At 39.4% G+C, this 20,570-nt stretch overlaps 1 protein-coding gene across 3 annotated transcripts in view; it reads right to left on the bottom strand.

Annotated features, from left to right (window-relative positions):
• Positions 1-1,282: 1,282 nt before the first annotated feature.
• Positions 1,283-20,570, bottom strand: part of GABRB3 (gamma-aminobutyric acid type A receptor subunit beta3) — a 198,314-nt gene continuing 179,026 nt past the window's right edge. For all 3 annotated transcript variants that reach the window (XM_081001393.1, XM_081001394.1, XM_081001395.1), the window contains 4 exons: positions 18,100-18,237; positions 16,452-16,604; positions 14,624-14,868; positions 1,283-3,668 (listed from right to left, as the gene is read on the bottom strand). In XM_081001393.1, the coding sequence (XP_080857519.1) occupies positions 3,318-3,668; positions 14,624-14,868; positions 16,452-16,604; positions 18,100-18,237 (887 nt within the window). In that variant the 3' untranslated portion in view covers positions 1,283-3,317. The remainder of the gene's footprint in view (positions 3,669-14,623; positions 14,869-16,451; positions 16,605-18,099; positions 18,238-20,570) is intronic.

The raw sequence follows: 20,570 nt of genomic DNA, 5'->3' as shown, positions 1-20,570 counted from the left end.
ACTTTACCTCAGGATGAGAACAGAAAGTGCACGCCGGCGGTGTGGCGGCAGCGGGAGGCCTGTTAGCTAAAGTGGTACCTCAGGTTAAGAACAGTTTCAGGTTAAGAATGGACCTCCGGAACGAATTAAGTTCTTAACCCAAGGTAGCACCGTAATCCTAAGCACACACAAAGTACTGTATTTTTCCATGTATAACATGCCCCTGTGTATAAGACGACCCCTACTTTTTGGGACCCAAAATTAAGGAAACACGGGGAGATTGCCCAGCCTTGCTGCAGCCACCAATCACCCGCCCAATTGACGCAGCAGCAGCCAATCACCAGCAGGCCTTGCCACAGCCACCAATCACCCGCTCAATTGATGCAGCAGCAGCCAATCGCCAGCAGGCCTTGCCACAGCCACCAATCACCCACCCAATTGCCGCTGACAATCTCCTGCTTGCAGATGCCACCAATTGCCCGTCCCCCCTCAGCACTATCCAAATTTTTAACATTTTTAAATACTACAAAAACATCATCTTATAGACAGAAAAATACGGTAGGTTCTATAGATCTGTTTCAGCTTAATATGTTTAGGATTCAGATTAAATGTTACAGATATATGGTTCAACTCAATTAGTTTATGAATCACATTGTCTAAATTGTTGTTGAAGCCTGAAGTCATTACGGGTTGCTGTCATTCCTCGCTCGTTACTTTTGATCTCAGCGTTATAGACCAATCAAGATACCCTCACACAAAATTATCTTTATTTACATTCATAGCAAAAAAAGAAAAACGAAAAAGACAACCCTTCCCATCTTTCATAAGTTTATGAACTTCAGTATAAGCCTCCACATTCTATTATAATTATTATAATTATTTTAACACTACGGCTGTACTGAAATTTCGATTCCTATTTTGATTTAAAGGCTCATATTATAATTTCAATGGTAGCTTCAGTTAGGCAATAAAATGAACCAGTCCACTAAGAATAATTTTGGCATGATTTTAGTTAATACGTATTCTTCCAAGAAAGCCATGGTCTCTAGCAAGCTGCCCTGGATTCCTGGCATATATCCAAGGCTTTTTTCCAGCCAGAACTCACCGGAAGTCAATTCTGGCACTCTCAGGTGGGCGCCATTGCCATTCTAAGAGAACAAGGGAGACATTCACGGTGAGTTCCGGCACCTCTTTTTCTAGAAAAATAGCACTGCATGTTGTCTCAATAGCAGGTGTGGTATCAGCTGAGACTAAATATAATTCTGCAGGTTTCTGTTTTCATATCAAGGTAAAACTTTCCCCCCCAAATCACTAGGCCAGTTATGTGAAATACCATCCCCCCCCCCCCATATATGGTGTTCTCCAACATGTGAAAATGAAACCAGGTATGACTGGCTTTAGCTCGGTCTCAACATCAAACCCTTTTCTATAGTATATTATTTTTTGTGGGAGTGACATGCAAAAAGCATTCCTGTAACATGGAAAGTGGCCCTTTAACGATATGGCAGGTGAATCAGAGATTGCTTCCATATAAAGAAAGCTACAAAATGTTTCCAGTGCAACCCAACTAGTGGAAGTTGCCATAATGAAATGAATGGGGAATACAACTGGCGAATTGCACCTACAACTTTACCTTCCAAATTCCTGCTCATCCAGTTTTCTCTAAACTCCTTTTGATATTCACTCATCTCATGTATGCTAAGTTAACAGCACTGATATGAATGCATTCTAACTACAGGAAAACAAAAGTGGATCATTTTGCATAAGGAAAATGACTGAATGCATTTAATGCTGAAGCAAGACATTTGTTCTCCATTATTTATGGTTTGTGAATGTAGCATATCAGCTATACTAGCAGTTTTAGTGTGTATATACATATATATGTACAAAACAGATGTGAAAATGTTCTGTTATTGAATTTATACATTAGAAGTGCTATATTGGTTTAATTCTAGAGAAGAGAAAGCTGTAACATCACAGAAACAAAAGTATGATATAGCATGCAGTCACAGTAGCAAGCACTAGAAAGAAAATTGGGTAAATTATTCATATATATGCATATTATGCAAATATATCTTACATTAATCATGTTATAAGAATGTTTGGTAATGTAAATGCATGGTTTTCCCTTTTCATTTTTAACCTGAGGTGTCTTCTAGTTTATCATTGGAATATTATTAAAGAAACAATGGGCTAAGATTATCATATCCTCCATTGCCTGGCATTCTGGAAATTTGAAAAGCTCTGTGGCACAGAGAAGCTTTTATATATATATAAAAACCTTATCTATTATTTTGTGGAACTGATTTGTTCTGCCTGGCTGCTCCACTGTAACATGGAGAAGATTTGCAAAGGGGAAGCAGGTACAGCAGAACATGGAGCAATGTATGTGCTAAAATTTTCCTCAGAAAGAATCTCCTCAGATTATAGTACCCCTGCAAAGGAGAAGATTTGATAACCCTGTATAGATCAGATTAGATCCTAAATATGTTAGCAGCAGTTGCATTTCAAACAACATTCTAGTAACAATATGCTGTAGGGATTCTCTCCTCAAAATAATCCTATACTGTAATTGGAATATTAAATTAAAACATTATATAATGCACTGTATCACATAAGAAAAGGCTGCTTTGCATCGTTCAATAGCTTCTTAAGAATCGTAAATCCTATGAACGCGAAGCAAACTGATCTCTTGATCAAGATTTAACTTGCTACATGAGAATGAACAAGTGATCGCTAAAAGGATGATGCCCATTTTTGATAGGTAAACTGATCTTTGCTAGAATATAAAACACAAACCATAAGCAAAAAAAAAAAAAATTGATTAGGTTCATTGGTTCAATGATTAGGAAATATAACTTAGAGAAAGCGTACCAGTGTTAATTCTACCAGTTAATGAGCAGTCAAGTTTCCACAAACAATATCACATAATTCTGATAAATATGGAATTGCAGAGGTCTGAAAAATATTTGGGTGGTCTTAAATGACTTTTAGATTTATCAAAACCTACAGTTTTCAGAGCACTTGCCTCTCCATACTTTTTATTTTATTTTTTAAAAATCACTTAATGCGCATTCTGCTAAACTGTCCGTTATCTTCCGAAAGTACAGTGTGTGTGTGTATATATATAGTACATATGTGTATGCACAATGGGTATAATACACATTCTTTCACAATATATGTACACACATAAACAGGATTTTAAATATATTTATATATATTTTATATTTATATATATATATAGTGTAAAAGTTCTTATGTACACATACAAAATAACAGGCAAATTAATATTTAACTTGTTGAAGTCTTTTTTTTTTTAAAAAAGAAGTAAAGTCAGTTTAGTTGACATAGTATAGCCAGTAGATTAAGTTGAAAAGAGAAAATGTGAAAGGAAACACCATTCTTGACCATCTGTCTATGGCGTTCACATCCGTTAGGTCAGGAATTTTTATCTTTAGCTGTGAAGACCTTCTCCGTAAATGACTCTTCTTAGTGTGGGCGCCAGTTCTGTCCAATGTACGCCTTCCAAGGTTTTCTCGATGCGAACTCTGTTTTCTGTACTGGATACCTGAGCTGTCAAAGGATATTGTTGAATTCTGAGGATCGGTGACGCTTGTGGTGACCTCATTGCTTGCAACTTCATTGTGAATTTCGAGGGACGTTAGCAGAATATTCCCATGCATGTCCACCTAGTTGGAAACAAATTCATAATGATGGAGGTTCATAATTGTTTCCAGTAAATAAAAATATTTAATTCTATTTCAGAATAGAGGGCACCTTCTGTTCCAAGTTTTAAATGCCTGCTGAAAACCCTTCTATTCCATCAGGCCTATGCAGGAAATTAAGAATACATCTTTCCATAATAGTTAACTGACATCTGATTTGAACTTTTTAATATTTTTTATTGTATGGGGGTTTTTTTTGTTCTATTGTTATAAACCACTTTGGGTTTTTTAATGAATAGCAGTATACAAATGCTTTTAAAACAAACGCACAAACACACAAACAAATAAAATAAATAGCATGGAAGGTTAGCTATTCCCCATTAAAATGGACAGAATTACCATATTAAGTAGTAAGGATTAGGAACCGTGCCAGTAACATAAATATAAAACAAGTAGGGCCTGAAACAAAATCTTGCAATGTAGACTCGTTCTGTAACTGGAGTGCTATTTTCCAGGGCTTTAGCCAGTCAGCCAGGTAGTCACACCTCAGGACCTCAGATGATGCAGATCAGAGAGGGTTCTCTCGGGAGGGTTCTCTCCTGAGGGCATTTAACACAGATGGGTCTCTGTTGGTGGGATGAGGAATCCCCCCAGACCTTTGCACACTCCTGTGAGCACAACAGTATATAAAAAGGCGAAAGAGCAAATCCACTTTCACTACTGAATTGTATTGTAAGTTCTGATCAATATTCAAAATTGCATTTGAATGCAGGCTACTCATCTGCTGTAGAACTCGCTTTACCTACATAATGATCCTTCAGAAAAGTCATTAACACTAGGGGCAAATTCCGGTCCCAAGTGAGTATTGCTGCTCATGCAAGGAATGGCTGGCACAACACTCAAAATCTCACTTTCTCCTCTCCCTGGCACACATATGGGTGCAAATGCAGTGAACCACAATACACTGACCCATTGCCAGAAACAGGACTTTCACCCCACCTTTTATCTCCCAATGCAGCCCTCCCTCTGCCTTGGGTAAAAGTTACTCAAGCACCGGACATGTAAATATGAAACTTTTGGCCTACTTAAACTGTATCAAATGTATAGTTCACAATCCTGGGATGGTGGTGAGATTACATAGAAGACATACCACTACTTCCCAAGGGCTTCCTAGGTCCCTAGGGTAGGGAGGTCTTCCTCTTTGGTGGTTTTTATTCTATTATTATTCCCCCTTTCAATTGTGGTAAATGGAAAGAAATTGGCTATTTCATTTGCAGCATAGCTGAAGGCATGTGAGGGGAAGGAGGAGACTTAGGATCCTGCTAGTGCTTGGCTGCCCCCAACATTCCCCTGGAAAGCCCCATTTCCCATACCCATTGCCAGAAGAACATGGTTGTACGTGTTTGTGTGAATGTGTGTAAAAGTCCTGGCAGCAGGCCTCTTCAATGGCAGAGCATACCACACCTAAAAGCACCCCAGATCACATTTGCCTGGCTTTAGGATTACTGAGTGTGCAAATTCAACTAGGCAGAACAATCTACTTGCTCTTTTTTATTCTTAAAATGTAACGATAATCAGAGGTTCCTGAAGATACTATTCACTCTGGTGCAACATATTTACTAGAAATTTTCTTGTTCTGCTTTGGAAAGCAAGTATGTCACTGTCATGTCTGGGAAGTGTCATTTCATGGCAAAACTCCCGTTTGTTTTATGGGTCTAGATCAATTAAAAAAATGATTTAGCAAATTTGTATCAAAATGAGCAGGCTTCTCACTTCGTTCTTAATGCCAATTTCAACATATTTTTTATTGTGCGGAATTTTTGAAAGCAAATTTAATGGCAGGCAATTCATGTTTCCTGAATATTTCAATCCAATTTAATTGTTTAATATGATATTAATTTTAAGGGTCCTGGAATTAAAGCGTATTTGATACCGTTCACAATTGCACAGTGTTATTTACTTTACATTTTACCCTTCTCCCCTTTTCCCCCTCTTGCAGTGGCTCATGAACTTAACACAAGGGCTCTGTGGTAGTAAAATGAGAATGTGTAGCACCCTTTATCTGATCTGGCTTTATCATCAGAAGATGTTATAATATAGTGATCCACAAAAAGGTCAGATCCCACAAATTAGCTGTGGGATCCTTCTGCTTGGATTGAGTGCAATATAGAAGAAACTGACTGATTTCCTAGCCAGGGAATAAGACAAACAGCCAAGTCACTAGCAGACATAATATTCAATTGCAGGTTCTCTTGTCTTTGCACGTTAGCTTTTTCATGCAGATATAACATCCCCACAAGGCTTGGGATAATATGGGTTTTGACACTGTACTTATGCAACAGTCAATATACCTTCTCTAAACGCTTGCTTATGGAAGCAGGCGGTTTTAGAATCAGACCAAAACATTGTATATTAAAACAATGTTAGCCCATGGCAGCTGGGATTTTCCAACCAGACTATTTTAACCTTGTGCTATGTTGTTATGGTCTGGGCTATGCGTGTTTTGAACTCCGTGTAGATTGGCCTTAGACATTCAGTTGTGTCACCCCTTGAAACAGGATTGTGCTCCAAAAGTCAACCTATGCCAGTTCCAGTGTGTGCTAATATTGTGGACTCACTGTCACTTGGCCACTTTTAATATTGTCTCGAATAGATTCCCCTCCTTTTTTGGTTATATTAGTGAGAACATTTGAAAACTACTTTGCAATCCACATACACTGTCTACGTTTTATTTTCAGTGAAGGATAACCAGACCTCCTGAATGCTAAAAAGAGGGAAACTAGAATTTACATGGAAGCCGCTTTTAAATGTCTAGTTACTTAATTTTCTTGATTAGCCATTCTTGCCTTTCAAATAATTGTTTGTTTTATTGTAAATTGCTTTGGGACTTTCGTTGTTGGAAGCAATTCATAAATTCAATAAACCTAACTTAAAGGTCTATAGGCCAAGAGAGCCGGCGTTTTTCCGTAGACAGCTTCTGGGTTATGTGGCCAGCATGACTTAGCCACTTCTGGCGAAACCAGAGCAGCGCACGGAAACGCTGTTTACCTTCCCGCCAGAGCGGTACCTATTTATCTATTTGCACTTTGACATGATTTTGAACTGCTAGGTAGGCAGGAGCTGGGACCAAGCAACGGGAGCTCACCCCGCCGCGGGGATTTGAACCACCAACCTTCTGATTAGCAAGCCCTAGGCTCTGTGGTTTAGACCACAGCGCCGCCCGCGTCCCAAACCTAATTTAACCTAACTTTAATGGACATCTTTAGCTCTAGCACATATTTTTAAAAACACTAAAGTCCAAATAAACATCCTGGAAACAGTGTAACAAATACTGTTAAAGATCATAGTGAAGTGTATCAGAAAATTAAAAGGGGAAAGTTTTGTATTACATTTCCACATGCTACAGAAATTGCACTGTTAGTTCCTCCTTGCCATTGTGAATATTAAGAATTCTACTTGTAAAATTTTAGATGGGCTCATTGCCAATTTAAAAAGGTGCATACTGAATTATTAAAACTGGTGACATGGGTTGTTTTCAGTAAATGGCTCCTATTAAGGGGCCGTTACGAAACATGTGCAGGTTTTCCTTTACCACTCAATTTTAGAGCTCACCAACATTGTTCTGTAGTATATATTCTCAGTCCAGAAGAAAGCCTGTAATTATTTAAATATATTTAATATTTTCCCAAGTACAAGAATGGCAGATGGTCATTCAACAGGCCAAATTCAAACTAACTTGAAGACCTAGTATTACACAGCCTGCACCATCATTTCTCCCTAACTCCCAAGAGCCGAGGTTGGAGAAAGTGAGCGATGCTTTTTAATAGTAATTGGTACAATGAATGTTCCTGGTTGGAACACTCTGTTTCCAGGGACAGGATTTTCAGCTAACCATGCAGAACATACTTAACAGAGAAAGACTGGAAACCACGTTTCTCTTTCAGTTCTTTAATAACTGGGAGACAGGTATTTTCTAAGCCTTGCTCATCCAACACCTCATACTATAGTGATGCTTGCATGGGAATAACATAAGCAGACCAGCAATGGGGGTAAAGATTTACACCCTGATAGTTACTGAGTGGAGAGTTATTACATCACCAAAACAGTGGAATGTGCAAACCAGCCTTCATGTTGATAAAGAACAGGTGCAAAGCTTCAATAAAACACTTCCCTAAATTACTGCTGTAAAGTTTTGCATACATTTCTAAACACAACTCTAGCAACAAAGCATGCACACATTTGGGTGAAAGTGCACAGGAGTGGGGTGGGGTACGGCAGGACACAGTTTCGGAGAAGTTTTTTGGTGAATTATTATAGGTTCCAGCAGAATTTCAGGGGCTTCATATTAAACAACAATCTATAAATATCCCTGGTTATATCATAATTTAAGTGTTGTGCTTCTTAGTCAATGAACCTTGTGAGTTGTAAAGGGCAATACAGATATAATGTGGCAGGGGGCGGAGGAGATAATGAACCTCACAATAGAAGTACAGTCCTATGAGGGCCTTTACACTTGCAAGGTGTGCTGTCTTCCCATTTGTGGTTTTAAATGGGGGGCTACAGAAAAATCTCCTTTGTCAAAAGGCTCTGTCCTTGTAATGGTGGAGAGAGAGAGAGAGCCCATAGACCATGTCCTTTTACACTGCCCCTATGATCAAGATGCTTGTACAAAGATTATTGCCCCATTGCTTAGAAGAATGCCCAGAAGTCCTAGTTTGGAATTGCCCAGTTCACTTCTAGAAGACAGAAAACCAGAGACTGCAGAATTAGTCACAAAATTATTTGTGTGACAGCCTACGGAATAAGTCAGTTGTTCTTACCTGCTGGGTTTACATAGACCATTTACGGAAAAATATGGTATCTCTCCTTTTATTTTGCTTGATTTAATCCATACTAGTATTTGTTGTATTAGAGCACATTGGTATTTAACCCCCCCCCCCACAACTCACAAAAACAAAACAATTCCCAGAAGTCATTGGGACAGTTAAACTAGTTTAGGATTGGGTCAAAAAAAATTACGTAGGGAGAAGAAATTATGTAAGCCTGGATGTGCTCCCCTGATCACATGATAGATAACACATTTAGCCATTTAAGAAAAGTGGGTGACAAGAATACCACTTTCCTCCCTGGACATAGCAACAAAATATACTGGGACACCATATATAATATTGGCTTGAGAGGACCTATACAACTGTATAATGTTGCATGTGCCGTGAGGCACATGTCTCCTCTCTCTCTCACACACACACACCGCCCTTAGATAAACATCAATTAAAAATTCTCAGTGTGGTGACTTGTAACAATAGAACTAGTAAAAAAACAAATCAGTACACTGAGGAATACAAACACCACACTTAAAGCCTTTCTTAAATGTCTAAACATTGATCTCATATTTAGCTTTCTCTCCTGCACAACACAAAGGGAGGCACTGCTCTAGCTATGCGCTTGCAGTTCCACATCAAAATATGTGGTTCTCAATCTCTTACTACGTCAGTTGCCATGATCTGCATCAACCAAATATAACTCCATTAATATCACATTGTAAACGGCCCTTTGAATTCAGAGGCAAACCTCGTGAAGAAAAGCTGTCTTCTTGCACTCCTTTCACCATTTCCTGTACAAATACATACAACAGGAAATGAGCTGAGGTTTTGCTACTGAATAAATGTGTGTTTTGTTTTTGACACACTTAAATCCAACTGCCAAACAAAAAAACTCTGCATCTTCCTTAGTCTGGCGGGGGGGGGGGGGGGGGAGCTGACAGCATTTAAGTCTGGGCTCCATGACTTATTTCTCATTCTGTAGAAGAACTAGAAAGAAATAATAAACAGTGGCAGAAGTAGTAGTTTTTGTATGTAACAAAACACATTCAGTTGGCCAGTTCCCTTATCCTGGTCCCTAGGGTAGGGAGGTCTTCCTCTTTGGTGGTTTTTATTCTATTATTATTCCCCCTTTCAATTGTGGTAAATGGAAAGAAATTGGCTATTTCATTTGCAGCATAGCTGAAGGCATGTGAGGGGAAGGAGGAGACTTAGGATCCTGCTAGTGCTTGGCTGCCCCCAACATTCCCCTGGAAAGCCCCATTTCCCATACCCATTGCCAGAAGAACATGGTTGTACGTGTTTGTGTGAATGTGTGTAAAAGTCCTGGCAGCAGGCCTCTTCAATGGCAGAGCATACCACACCTAAAAGCACCCCAGATCACATTTGCCTGGCTTTAGGATTACTGAGTGTGCAAATTCAACTAGGCAGAACAATCTACTTGCTCTTTTTTATTCTTAAAATGTAACGATAATCAGAGGTTCCTGAAGATACTATTCACTCTGGTGCAACATATTTACTAGAAATTTTCTTGTTCTGCTTTGGAAAGCAAGTATGTCACTGTCATGTCTGGGAAGTGTCATTTCATGGCAAAACTCCCGTTTGTTTTATGGGTCTAGATCAATTAAAAAAATGATTTAGCAAATTTGTATCAAAATGAGCAGGCTTCTCACTTCGTTCTTAATGCCAATTTCAACATATTTTTTATTGTGCGGAATTTTTGAAAGCAAATTTAATGGCAGGCAATTCATGTTTCCTGAATATTTCAATCCAATTTAATTGTTTAATATGATATTAATTTTAAGGGTCCTGGAATTAAAGCGTATTTGATACCGTTCACAATTGCACAGTGTTATTTACTTTACATTTTACCCTTCTCCCCTTTTCCCCCTCTTGCAGTGGCTCATGAACTTAACACAAGGGCTCTGTGGTAGTAAAATGAGAATGTGTAGCACCCTTTATCTGATCTGGCTTTATCATCAGAAGATGTTATAATATAGTGATCCACAAAAAGGTCAGATCCCACAAATTAGCTGTGGGATCCTTCTGCTTGGATTGAGTGCAATATAGAAGAAACTGACTGATTTCCTAGCCAGGGAATAAGACAAACAGCCAAGTCACTAGCAGACATAATATTCAATTGCAGGTTCTCTTGTCTTTGCACGTTAGCTTTTTCATGCAGATATAACATCCCCACAAGGCTTGGGATAATATGGGTTTTGACACTGTACTTATGCAACAGTCAATATACCTTCTCTAAACGCTTGCTTATGGAAGCAGGCGGTTTTAGAATCAGACCAAAACATTGTATATTAAAACAATGTTAGCCCATGGCAGCTGGGATTTTCCAACCAGACTATTTTAACCTTGTGCTATGTTGTTATGGTCTGGGCTATGCGTGTTTTGAACTCCGTGTAGATTGGCCTTAGACATTCAGTTGTGTCACCCCTTGAAACAGGATTGTGCTCCAAAAGTCAACCTATGCCAGTTCCAGTGTGTGCTAATATTGTGGACTCACTGTCACTTGGCCACTTTTAATATTGTCTCGAATAGATTCCCCTCCTTTTTTGGTTATATTAGTGAGAACATTTGAAAACTACTTTGCAATCCACATACACTGTCTACGTTTTATTTTCAGTGAAGGATAACCAGACCTCCTGAATGCTAAAAAGAGGGAAACTAGAATTTACATGGAAGCCGCTTTTAAATGTCTAGTTACTTAATTTTCTTGATTAGCCATTCTTGCCTTTCAAATAATTGTTTGTTTTATTGTAAATTGCTTTGGGACTTTCGTTGTTGGAAGCAATTCATAAATTCAATAAACCTAACTTAAAGGTCTATAGGCCAAGAGAGCCGGCGTTTTTCCGTAGACAGCTTCTGGGTTATGTGGCCAGCATGACTTAGCCACTTCTGGCGAAACCAGAGCAGCGCACGGAAACGCTGTTTACCTTCCCGCCAGAGCGGTACCTATTTATCTATTTGCACTTTGACATGATTTTGAACTGCTAGGTAGGCAGGAGCTGGGACCAAGCAACGGGAGCTCACCCCGCCGCGGGGATTTGAACCACCAACCTTCTGATTAGCAAGCCCTAGGCTCTGTGGTTTAGACCACAGCGCCGCCCGCGTCCCAAACCTAATTTAACCTAACTTTAATGGACATCTTTAGCTCTAGCACATATTTTTAAAAACACTAAAGTCCAAATAAACATCCTGGAAACAGTGTAACAAATACTGTTAAAGATCATAGTGAAGTGTATCAGAAAATTAAAAGGGGAAAGTTTTGTATTACATTTCCACATGCTACAGAAATTGCACTGTTAGTTCCTCCTTGCCATTGTGAATATTAAGAATTCTACTTGTAAAATTTTAGATGGGCTCATTGCCAATTTAAAAAGGTGCATACTGAATTATTAAAACTGGTGACATGGGTTGTTTTCAGTAAATGGCTCCTATTAAGGGGCCGTTACGAAACATGTGCAGGTTTTCCTTTACCACTCAATTTTAGAGCTCACCAACATTGTTCTGTAGTATATATTCTCAGTCCAGAAGAAAGCCTGTAATTATTTAAATATATTTAATATTTTCCCAAGTACAAGAATGGCAGATGGTCATTCAACAGGCCAAATTCAAACTAACTTGAAGACCTAGTATTACACAGCCTGCACCATCATTTCTCCCTAACTCCCAAGAGCCGAGGTTGGAGAAAGTGAGCGATGCTTTTTAATAGTAATTGGTACAATGAATGTTCCTGGTTGGAACACTCTGTTTCCAGGGACAGGATTTTCAGCTAACCATGCAGAACATACTTAACAGAGAAAGACTGGAAACCACGTTTCTCTTTCAGTTCTTTAATAACTGGGAGACAGGTATTTTCTAAGCCTTGCTCATCCAACACCTCATACTATAGTGATGCTTGCATGGGAATAACATAAGCAGACCAGCAATGGGGGTAAAGATTTACACCCTGATAGTTACTGAGTGGAGAGTTATTACATCACCAAAACAGTGGAATGTGCAAACCAGCCTTCATGTTGATAAAGAACAGGTGCAAAGCTTCAATAAAACACTTCCCTAAATTACTGCTGTAAAGTTTTGCATACATTTCTAAACACAACTCTAGCAACAAAGCATGCACACATTTGGGTGAAAGTGCACAGGAGTGGGGTGGGGTACGGCAGGACACAGTTTCGGAGAAGTTTTTTGGTGAATTATTATAGGTTCCAGCAGAATTTCAGGGGCTTCATATTAAACAACAATCTATAAATATCCCTGGTTATATCATAATTTAAGTGTTGTGCTTCTTAGTCAATGAACCTTGTGAGTTGTAAAGGGCAATACAGATATAATGTGGCAGGGGGCGGAGGAGATAATGAACCTCACAATAGAAGTACAGTCCTATGAGGGCCTTTACACTTGCAAGGTGTGCTGTCTTCCCATTTGTGGTTTTAAATGGGGGGCTACAGAAAAATCTCCTTTGTCAAAAGGCTCTGTCCTTGTAATGGTGGAGAGAGAGAGAGAGCCCATAGACCATGTCCTTTTACACTGCCCCTATGATCAAGATGCTTGTACAAAGATTATTGCCCCATTGCTTAGAAGAATGCCCAGAAGTCCTAGTTTGGAATTGCCCAGTTCACTTCTAGAAGACAGAAAACCAGAGACTGCAGAATTAGTCACAAAATTATTTGTGTGACAGCCTACGGAATAAGTCAGTTGTTCTTACCTGCTGGGTTTACATAGACCATTTACGGAAAAATATGGTATCTCTCCTTTTATTTTGCTTGATTTAATCCATACTAGTATTTGTTGTATTAGAGCACATTGGTATTTAACCCCCCCCCCACAACTCACAAAAACAAAACAATTCCCAGAAGTCATTGGGACAGTTAAACTAGTTTAGGATTGGGTCAAAAAAAATTACGTAGGGAGAAGAAATTATGTAAGCCTGGATGTGCTCCCCTGATCACATGATAGATAACACATTTAGCCATTTAAGAAAAGTGGGTGACAAGAATACCACTTTCCTCCCTGGACATAGCAACAAAATATACTGGGACACCATATATAATATTGGCTTGAGAGGACCTATACAACTGTATAATGTTGCATGTGCCGTGAGGCACATGTCTCCTCTCTCTCTCTCACACACACACCGCCCTTAGATAAACATCAATTAAAAATTCTCAGTGTGGTGACTTGTAACAATAGAACTAGTAAAAAAACAAATCAGTACACTGAGGAATACAAACACCACACTTAAAGCCTTTCTTAAATGTCTAAACATTGATCTCATATTTAGCTTTCTCTCCTGCACAACACAAAGGGAGGCACTGCTCTAGCTATGCGCTTGCAGTTCCACATCAAAATATGTGGTTCTCAATCTCTTACTACGTCAGTTGCCATGATCTGCATCAACCAAATATAACTCCATTAATATCACATTGTAAACGGCCCTTTGAATTCAGAGGCAAACCTCGTGAAGAAAAGCTGTCTTCTTGCACTCCTTTCACCATTTCCTGTACAAATACATACAACAGGAAATGAGCTGAGGTTTTGCTACTGAATAAATGTGTGTTTTGTTTTTGACACACTTAAATCCAACTGCCAAACAAAAAAACTCTGCATCTTCCTTAGTCTGGCGGGGGGGGGGGGGAGCTGACAGCATTTAAGTCTGGGCTCCATGACTTATTTCTCATTCTGTAGAAGAACTAGAAAGAAATAATAAACAGTGGCAGAAGTAGTAGTTTTTGTATGTAACAAAACACATTCAGTTGGCCAGTTCCCTTATCCTGGAGGCACGGCAAGGGTAATTGGGGCAATATACATTGCATTAAGTGTTAGTGATGGGAAGAGAAGTTCCCAGGCTTGTGAATTCTGAACTAGCAATTTTGCTTATGGTAATAAAGTATGTGAACCTGTAGCCTACCAGAACTATGTTTTGCTCACTCGTTCCCTTTCTGCACTCTCTGTGTACTGGGAGTGTTTTATGTGACTAAGGATCTATTCATACTGAGGGAGGGAGGGAGGGAGGTGGCTGCAGTTTCTACAGATGCCAATGATACAGTTTAGCGTGGAGGGTAAGTACACTTAATCCTACTGATCCATAGTGGTGTTTTGGAACTGAAAACAACACAGGCTAGTAGATGATGTGAATAATCCTACCCGGTTGCTTTCGAACTTAGAGCGATCGTTGTTTGCTTTGGCCGTCTTTTCTGCAAGTTTCTTCTGCCTTTGAGGGCCTTTTCCAAAGAAGATGTAGTTGACAAAAGCATATTCAAGTAAGGCCAAGAAGACAAATACAAAGCAGCCCATGAGATACATGTCAATGGCTTTGACATAGGGAATCTTAGGCAAAGTCTCTCTGAGATGAGTGTTGATCGTTGTCATAGTAAGCACAGTTGTAATACCTAAAAATGGGAAGAAAGGTAAGTATATTAAGATCTTTCATGCATTTCCCCTTAAAAGCCATTTCCAAGAGCTTGTTGATATTGTGGAAGAGTCAGCAAAATAAAGAGAGGGAACGCTATTGTTTTATTTGTTTGTTTATTACATTTATATTCTGCCTTTCCCTTCAAGGACCTCGTATTTTGTTTCATAGGTCTGTGAATTCCACAAAGAGATCTTATCCAACATTTATTGGATGCCTCACCTATTACAACCAAAGTGGTTTGGAGCAAGACAGTTTCTTTACTGAAGAGTTTGCTTCTGAAATACCTATTAATGATTTGTTATAAAACTACTTTTTCCGGACCTAAAAGAAAATTGTGATATGTGAAATTCCTTAAAAAGGATGAAAGGAGATATAAAGGAGAGCTAAAAAGGGGATTTTCACTGAAATCAATTGAGCTTAGAGAACTGATGTAACCCAGTGCTTTTCAAAGGGTGGATCATGGGTTTCTCTGTACCAAGGGTGGTAATGGCGAAAGTTGGCTGGCCCACCAATTCTATCTGAAATGTGTACCCTAACAAGAGTGCTCTGGGATGCACATAGAGCAACGGTGAAACTCAAAAGCTCTAGCAAGAGTCCTGTGTGAATGGCATGTGTGCTTTAGAACCAGATGGACGGGGTATAAATAATAAAATTGTTGTTGTTGTTGTTGTTGTTGTTGTTGTTGTTGTTGTTGTTAAGAACCCACTTAAAAGCACAGGTGTTCTGTGGCAGGTGATATGGAAACAGTTCCTTGAACAGATAATAGCTGGAAAACTATTGATGTTCCAACAGCAGGTGTTTTGCACTTGAGAGTGGACAATGGGACTGCACGCAATTCAGTGCTGATCTTATTCTGGGTTACCTCCCTGTAACAAGGGAGAATCCACGAGGAACTGGGAGGAAGAAGAGGAAGCAAAGTGGCCTATATATTCCTTTGCCCTCCTCATCCTCCCCCACAAAGCCAGCTTGATAATCAGAGACGGGCTTGGACTTCAGAAACCTTTTCTCGGCTCGGTCCCCCTTGCATCACCCAACTGCTTCAACAGCAAAGGGAACAGAGCCACTACTGCTTACCAGGACGAGTGAAGCAGTGGCTAGATTGAGGCTGCGTACATACAGTGGTGTGAGCAATGGATTGGCTCTGTTGGTTAGGCATCCCCAACTTTGTCACTGTCTTTTAGCTCCTGCTACCAGTAATCACCATTGCTTTGCTGCTGGGAGGCTACTGCTGTGGCTCCAACCCCACTGGACAAACCACTTCTGATCTGAGGCAAGCTCTAACACAGGATTGCAAAAAAGCCCAACCTGTGAAAAGTCTTTATTCGCCTGCTGGGGACTGTAGCTGTAGCAACTTACTGATTTCTTCACTGTTTGTGGAAATGGGGACTTCTCTCATCTGACAGCCTGTTTATTTTCTGGGAAGTGCTCCACCCCTCCTGCGCCAGTCCACTCACCCATCTGCATGCAATCCTTTGTCACCTGTGCTTAAATATGTGGCTGTTGTAACAACCTCCTACATGGATATGACAGGGTAATGCCCCATTCATCCTCATTCCATACCGAGAGCAACTCTTGCTGCAGATGCATCATAATTGATCCAGAAGGACACCCACGATAAAATGGTAATCAGTATCGAGGGCATGTAGGTCTGAAGAATAAAGTATCCAATATTCCTCTTCAGCTTAAAGCTCAGTGACAGTCTTGGATAGGCACCTATTAGAAAACGAGGGAAATAACAGTTAGTTATATATATATATTCTCCAATGTAACTATTGATGATGTTAGTAAAGGCAGAATATGCTCCTCTTCTACAGAAGCAAAAGCACATTTGATGGGCTGTTTATAAAACCTCGAATAAAAATCACTTTGTGAGTTCACATTGAAACTAATGCATATTAGAGAAAATATGTCGTGATTCTTGAACACCTATCTGGTTACCTTTTGAAATTTTGTGAAGAACAGAGATATAGTTAACTTACATTTACAAAATAATTTTCACATATTACTGTAAATGTGTGTGTGTGTGAATAGCCTTCTTCCCCTTGATCCCAGCTCATGGATGTTTAAATTAGATAACCCTAAATCTTTAAAACACTTATCAAAATAGTGAATTCTGTCAGCACTTGTTACAGTGCTCATAATTAGAACAAAAACCTGACATAAAAACCTATTAATTAAAAAAAAATATTATGGGGGGTGGGATCAATACTTATTTCTCTATTACTATGTTTATCCATTAGCTTGGTTAACACTATACAGACAATGCTCCTAAAATAATTTAATCAGGAAAATTCAGACTGGTGGCTCGGTTCAGGAAGCTGTTTCTGAGTGAATTATTTTTGCTGTACAATTTCAGTCAGTTTCTGACCTTTAAGTGTTGCCCCTGTTATTGTTTACAGCCCCTTATTATTCTTACTTATTATTCTTCTTTTTAATTATTATTATTCTTACTTTTATTACTACTATGCCCAACTGGTATGTATGGTTCATAATTTGCAGCATTAATGGTAGGTAAAGGTAAAAGTAGGTCCAGTAGTGACCGATTCTGGGGTTGCGGTGCTCTTCTCACTTTATTGGCCAAGGGAGCCGGAGTACAGCTTCCGGGTCATGTGGCCAGCATGGCTAAGCCGCTTCTGGCGAACCAGAGCAGTGCATGGAAATGCCGTTTACCTTCCCGCCGGAGCGGTACCTATTTATCTACTTGCAGTATGACGTGCTTTCGAACTGCTAGGTTGGCAGGAGCAGGGACTGAGCAACGGGAGCTCACCCCGTCGCGGGGATTCAAACCGCCGACCTTCTGATCGGCAAGTCCTAGGCTCTGTGGTTTAACCCACAGCACCACCCACGTCCCAATGGTAGGTAGGATGTTGCAAAATGTTTTCATATTGAATCCCTGAAATCACTAAGTAAAAGGACTTTGCCTCTAAAGTGCTTGGTTGGAAGTCTTGCTTTGCCAAAGCACCCCCCCCCCCAAGCTCTACAGTTGTTTGGGATGTTCATACTTATATCCTTTATTCTAGACCATCACAAAAACATGGAATGTCTCGGTTGTCTTTTATTCCAGTCATTATAACACCAGTGCCCTCTATTTTAGAAACTATGATCTGGCCACCCAGTTTTTGTCACCTCTATGGCCATATAGAGACAAAAATGGGCATGTGCAAGAGAGCTAACGATGCTGAGCATTCAAAGCATGGGAAATACTTGCCTGTGGCAAAGACAACATTCCTGGACACAAGTTTGTGTTCCACAATAGAGAACTGAGGAAGTTCAATTCTTTCCACTCCAGAGACTGCATTATTCCCACCTCGCCAGTAAAATTCTATGTCATCTGTTGTGTATCCATCTGTCAACAAAGCACAAATGCTTTAGAATCATGGGTGCTTAAATGTAAAACTGACCATTGTTAGAGGACAAGCAATACAGAACTACAAGATAATAACCTTAAACAACAATTTCAAAAAATAAAACAGCATTCCTCCAAGGCACAATTTTGTTTGAGTCTTCATTGCCCCAGAAGAGCAACGAATTCACTCCCTCTCAAGAAGTAGAGCAGGGGCAGCCATGTGTGTATTTCTTATCAAGTTTTGTTGACTAATAAATGTGATGCAACTATCTGGCTACTACAGACGTCAATCCCTCAGAAACCAATAAGCTGGCCATGGGCCTATTAGATACTACTTCTGTCTCTTTTCGTTAGATCCAATTGAAACATCTGTCAGCTGCCAGGATGAGAACAACTGCCCATCAGATGTGTCATCTATCCTTATTTTCTTGTTTATATTTAAAGGGACAAAAATAAATAAATCCCATTCTTGGCTTCATGCTAAGAACTGATGCCATAGTAATACATGTTTATTATATGGTAGCTCCTACACAACCTGAAGAACTTACCTCCAAAAATAATATGTCTTATGTAATAAGTTTAAAGTTACAGATAGTAAAAAAAAAAAAAAAAGACTTAAAACTGGAGATTCTTTTTAGGAACACTTCAGAGTAAGAACAGAAACGATTGACCTAACTCTGAATTAGCCATGTGATGTTGTCATATATATGGTCAATCTTATTGGTTAAATAGGGTCATTACGTCATCATGCAATCCTTGACTGGCTGGGATCATATGGTCTATGACCACATATACACCATACATTTAAAGCACATTTAAATCACACCCCCCCCCAATAATCACGGGAACTGTTCCTCACCTGTCACTGAACTACAATTTGCAGAAAATTAATATTCCCAGGATTCTTTTTGGAGGGCAGGGGAATGCGATTTAAATAAATGACATATATGCTGCCTATGTGAAGAAGACGCTATAAAAATGGGACCCACAGGACTAAAGACCGAACAATGAAGAAGCCACGAACAAGAGTGGATGACAACAAATGTTTATGATTTGAGGGACTACTTTTGCAGCTCCCCCCTCTGTAAGTATTGAGCACAACCCTAGATATAGAGATGTTCTTTCTATCAAGACCAATCTCCTTCGAACGGTGAGCCCAGAGGGTCTGTGCTTCAGATTCTTATACTTGTGGTTCTGTGTTGAAGCACAATCAGGAGCACTGGAAATGGACCATTAAAAAGCAGGGTTTCCCCCCTTCATTAGCACAATCTGCACTGAAAGCAAGATGAAAACAACCCAATCTTCAAGCCAGCCTTACAATGTCAGCAATGTAACCACTGCCAGGGCCAGGGAAGGTAGAAGCACCCTGGCATGCATGTACTGAAGTGATTGGATGCACTAAAAAAGAATATTCAATCCTTTAAATAACAATGACATAGATGTATCCTGAAACACTACTATTTGAAGGACTAAAATGTTGTTGTTGTTGTTGTTGTTGTTTTTTAAATGCTAGAGTTGTACTGTACTGAAAAATGTTGAGAAAGAGACTTTAGAAGTGCTGTGAGACAAATTTGAGGCAGATGGCCTAATTCTTCCTTTGAAATCCATGGCAAAACTCCCGTAACTTCAACAGGAAAGAGGTAGCAGGCCAAGCGTAATTTACACAAAAGTGTTCATTAGCGTGTATTGATATTTTAGGCGTGTAAAAATTCCCTATACCCTTTGCATTGTAGAAGAAAGCGATGGCTCTTGAAATACAAATTTAAATGATATGAGCACTCCAATTATGGAAAACAACTGGATGGGGGAGAGAGAGGTTCTACTTCTTACATGAAGCTGAACTTCTAATCATAAGTAGGTCTATCTGACAGCCCAAGAGGGGGGAGGGGGGCATAGCAAGATCACTCATCCATAATAAAGCACACTGAAAGCAAATTGAATCTCGGTGCTTGCTTTCCTCAAACTGAATCTGATTAAAACATGAACACTAGTTCTCTTGTGTTGTAGATAAGCATCCAGTCATTGCTCTTTTGCCTAATCAGAACGGCATTATATTTTCCATGCCTTTGGGGTTGGTTTATTTTTTTTAATGCCCACAAATAATAGCAACTTAGCTACTATATTTATGTACTTATTTATTTTTCTACATATGAAAATGAAAAAGATCCCTGCAAAAATAAAAAAATAAAAAATCAAGGGAATACAGTGGCCATGATCCAAACAAAAACCAAACACTTTTAAGTTGCAGTGATTTCAATGGGGGGAACTTAAACACCCGATTAACCTTCTGATTTGCATAAATAGAAGCTGAAAGTACATAGTTTTGCCTGCAT

This window comes from Podarcis pityusensis (assembly GCF_964106645.2).
Source record: "Podarcis pityusensis genome assembly, chromosome: 4".
Taxonomy (NCBI): Eukaryota; Metazoa; Chordata; class Lepidosauria; order Squamata; family Lacertidae; genus Podarcis; species Podarcis pityusensis.
This window is presented reverse-complemented; position numbering and strand designations above follow the sequence as displayed.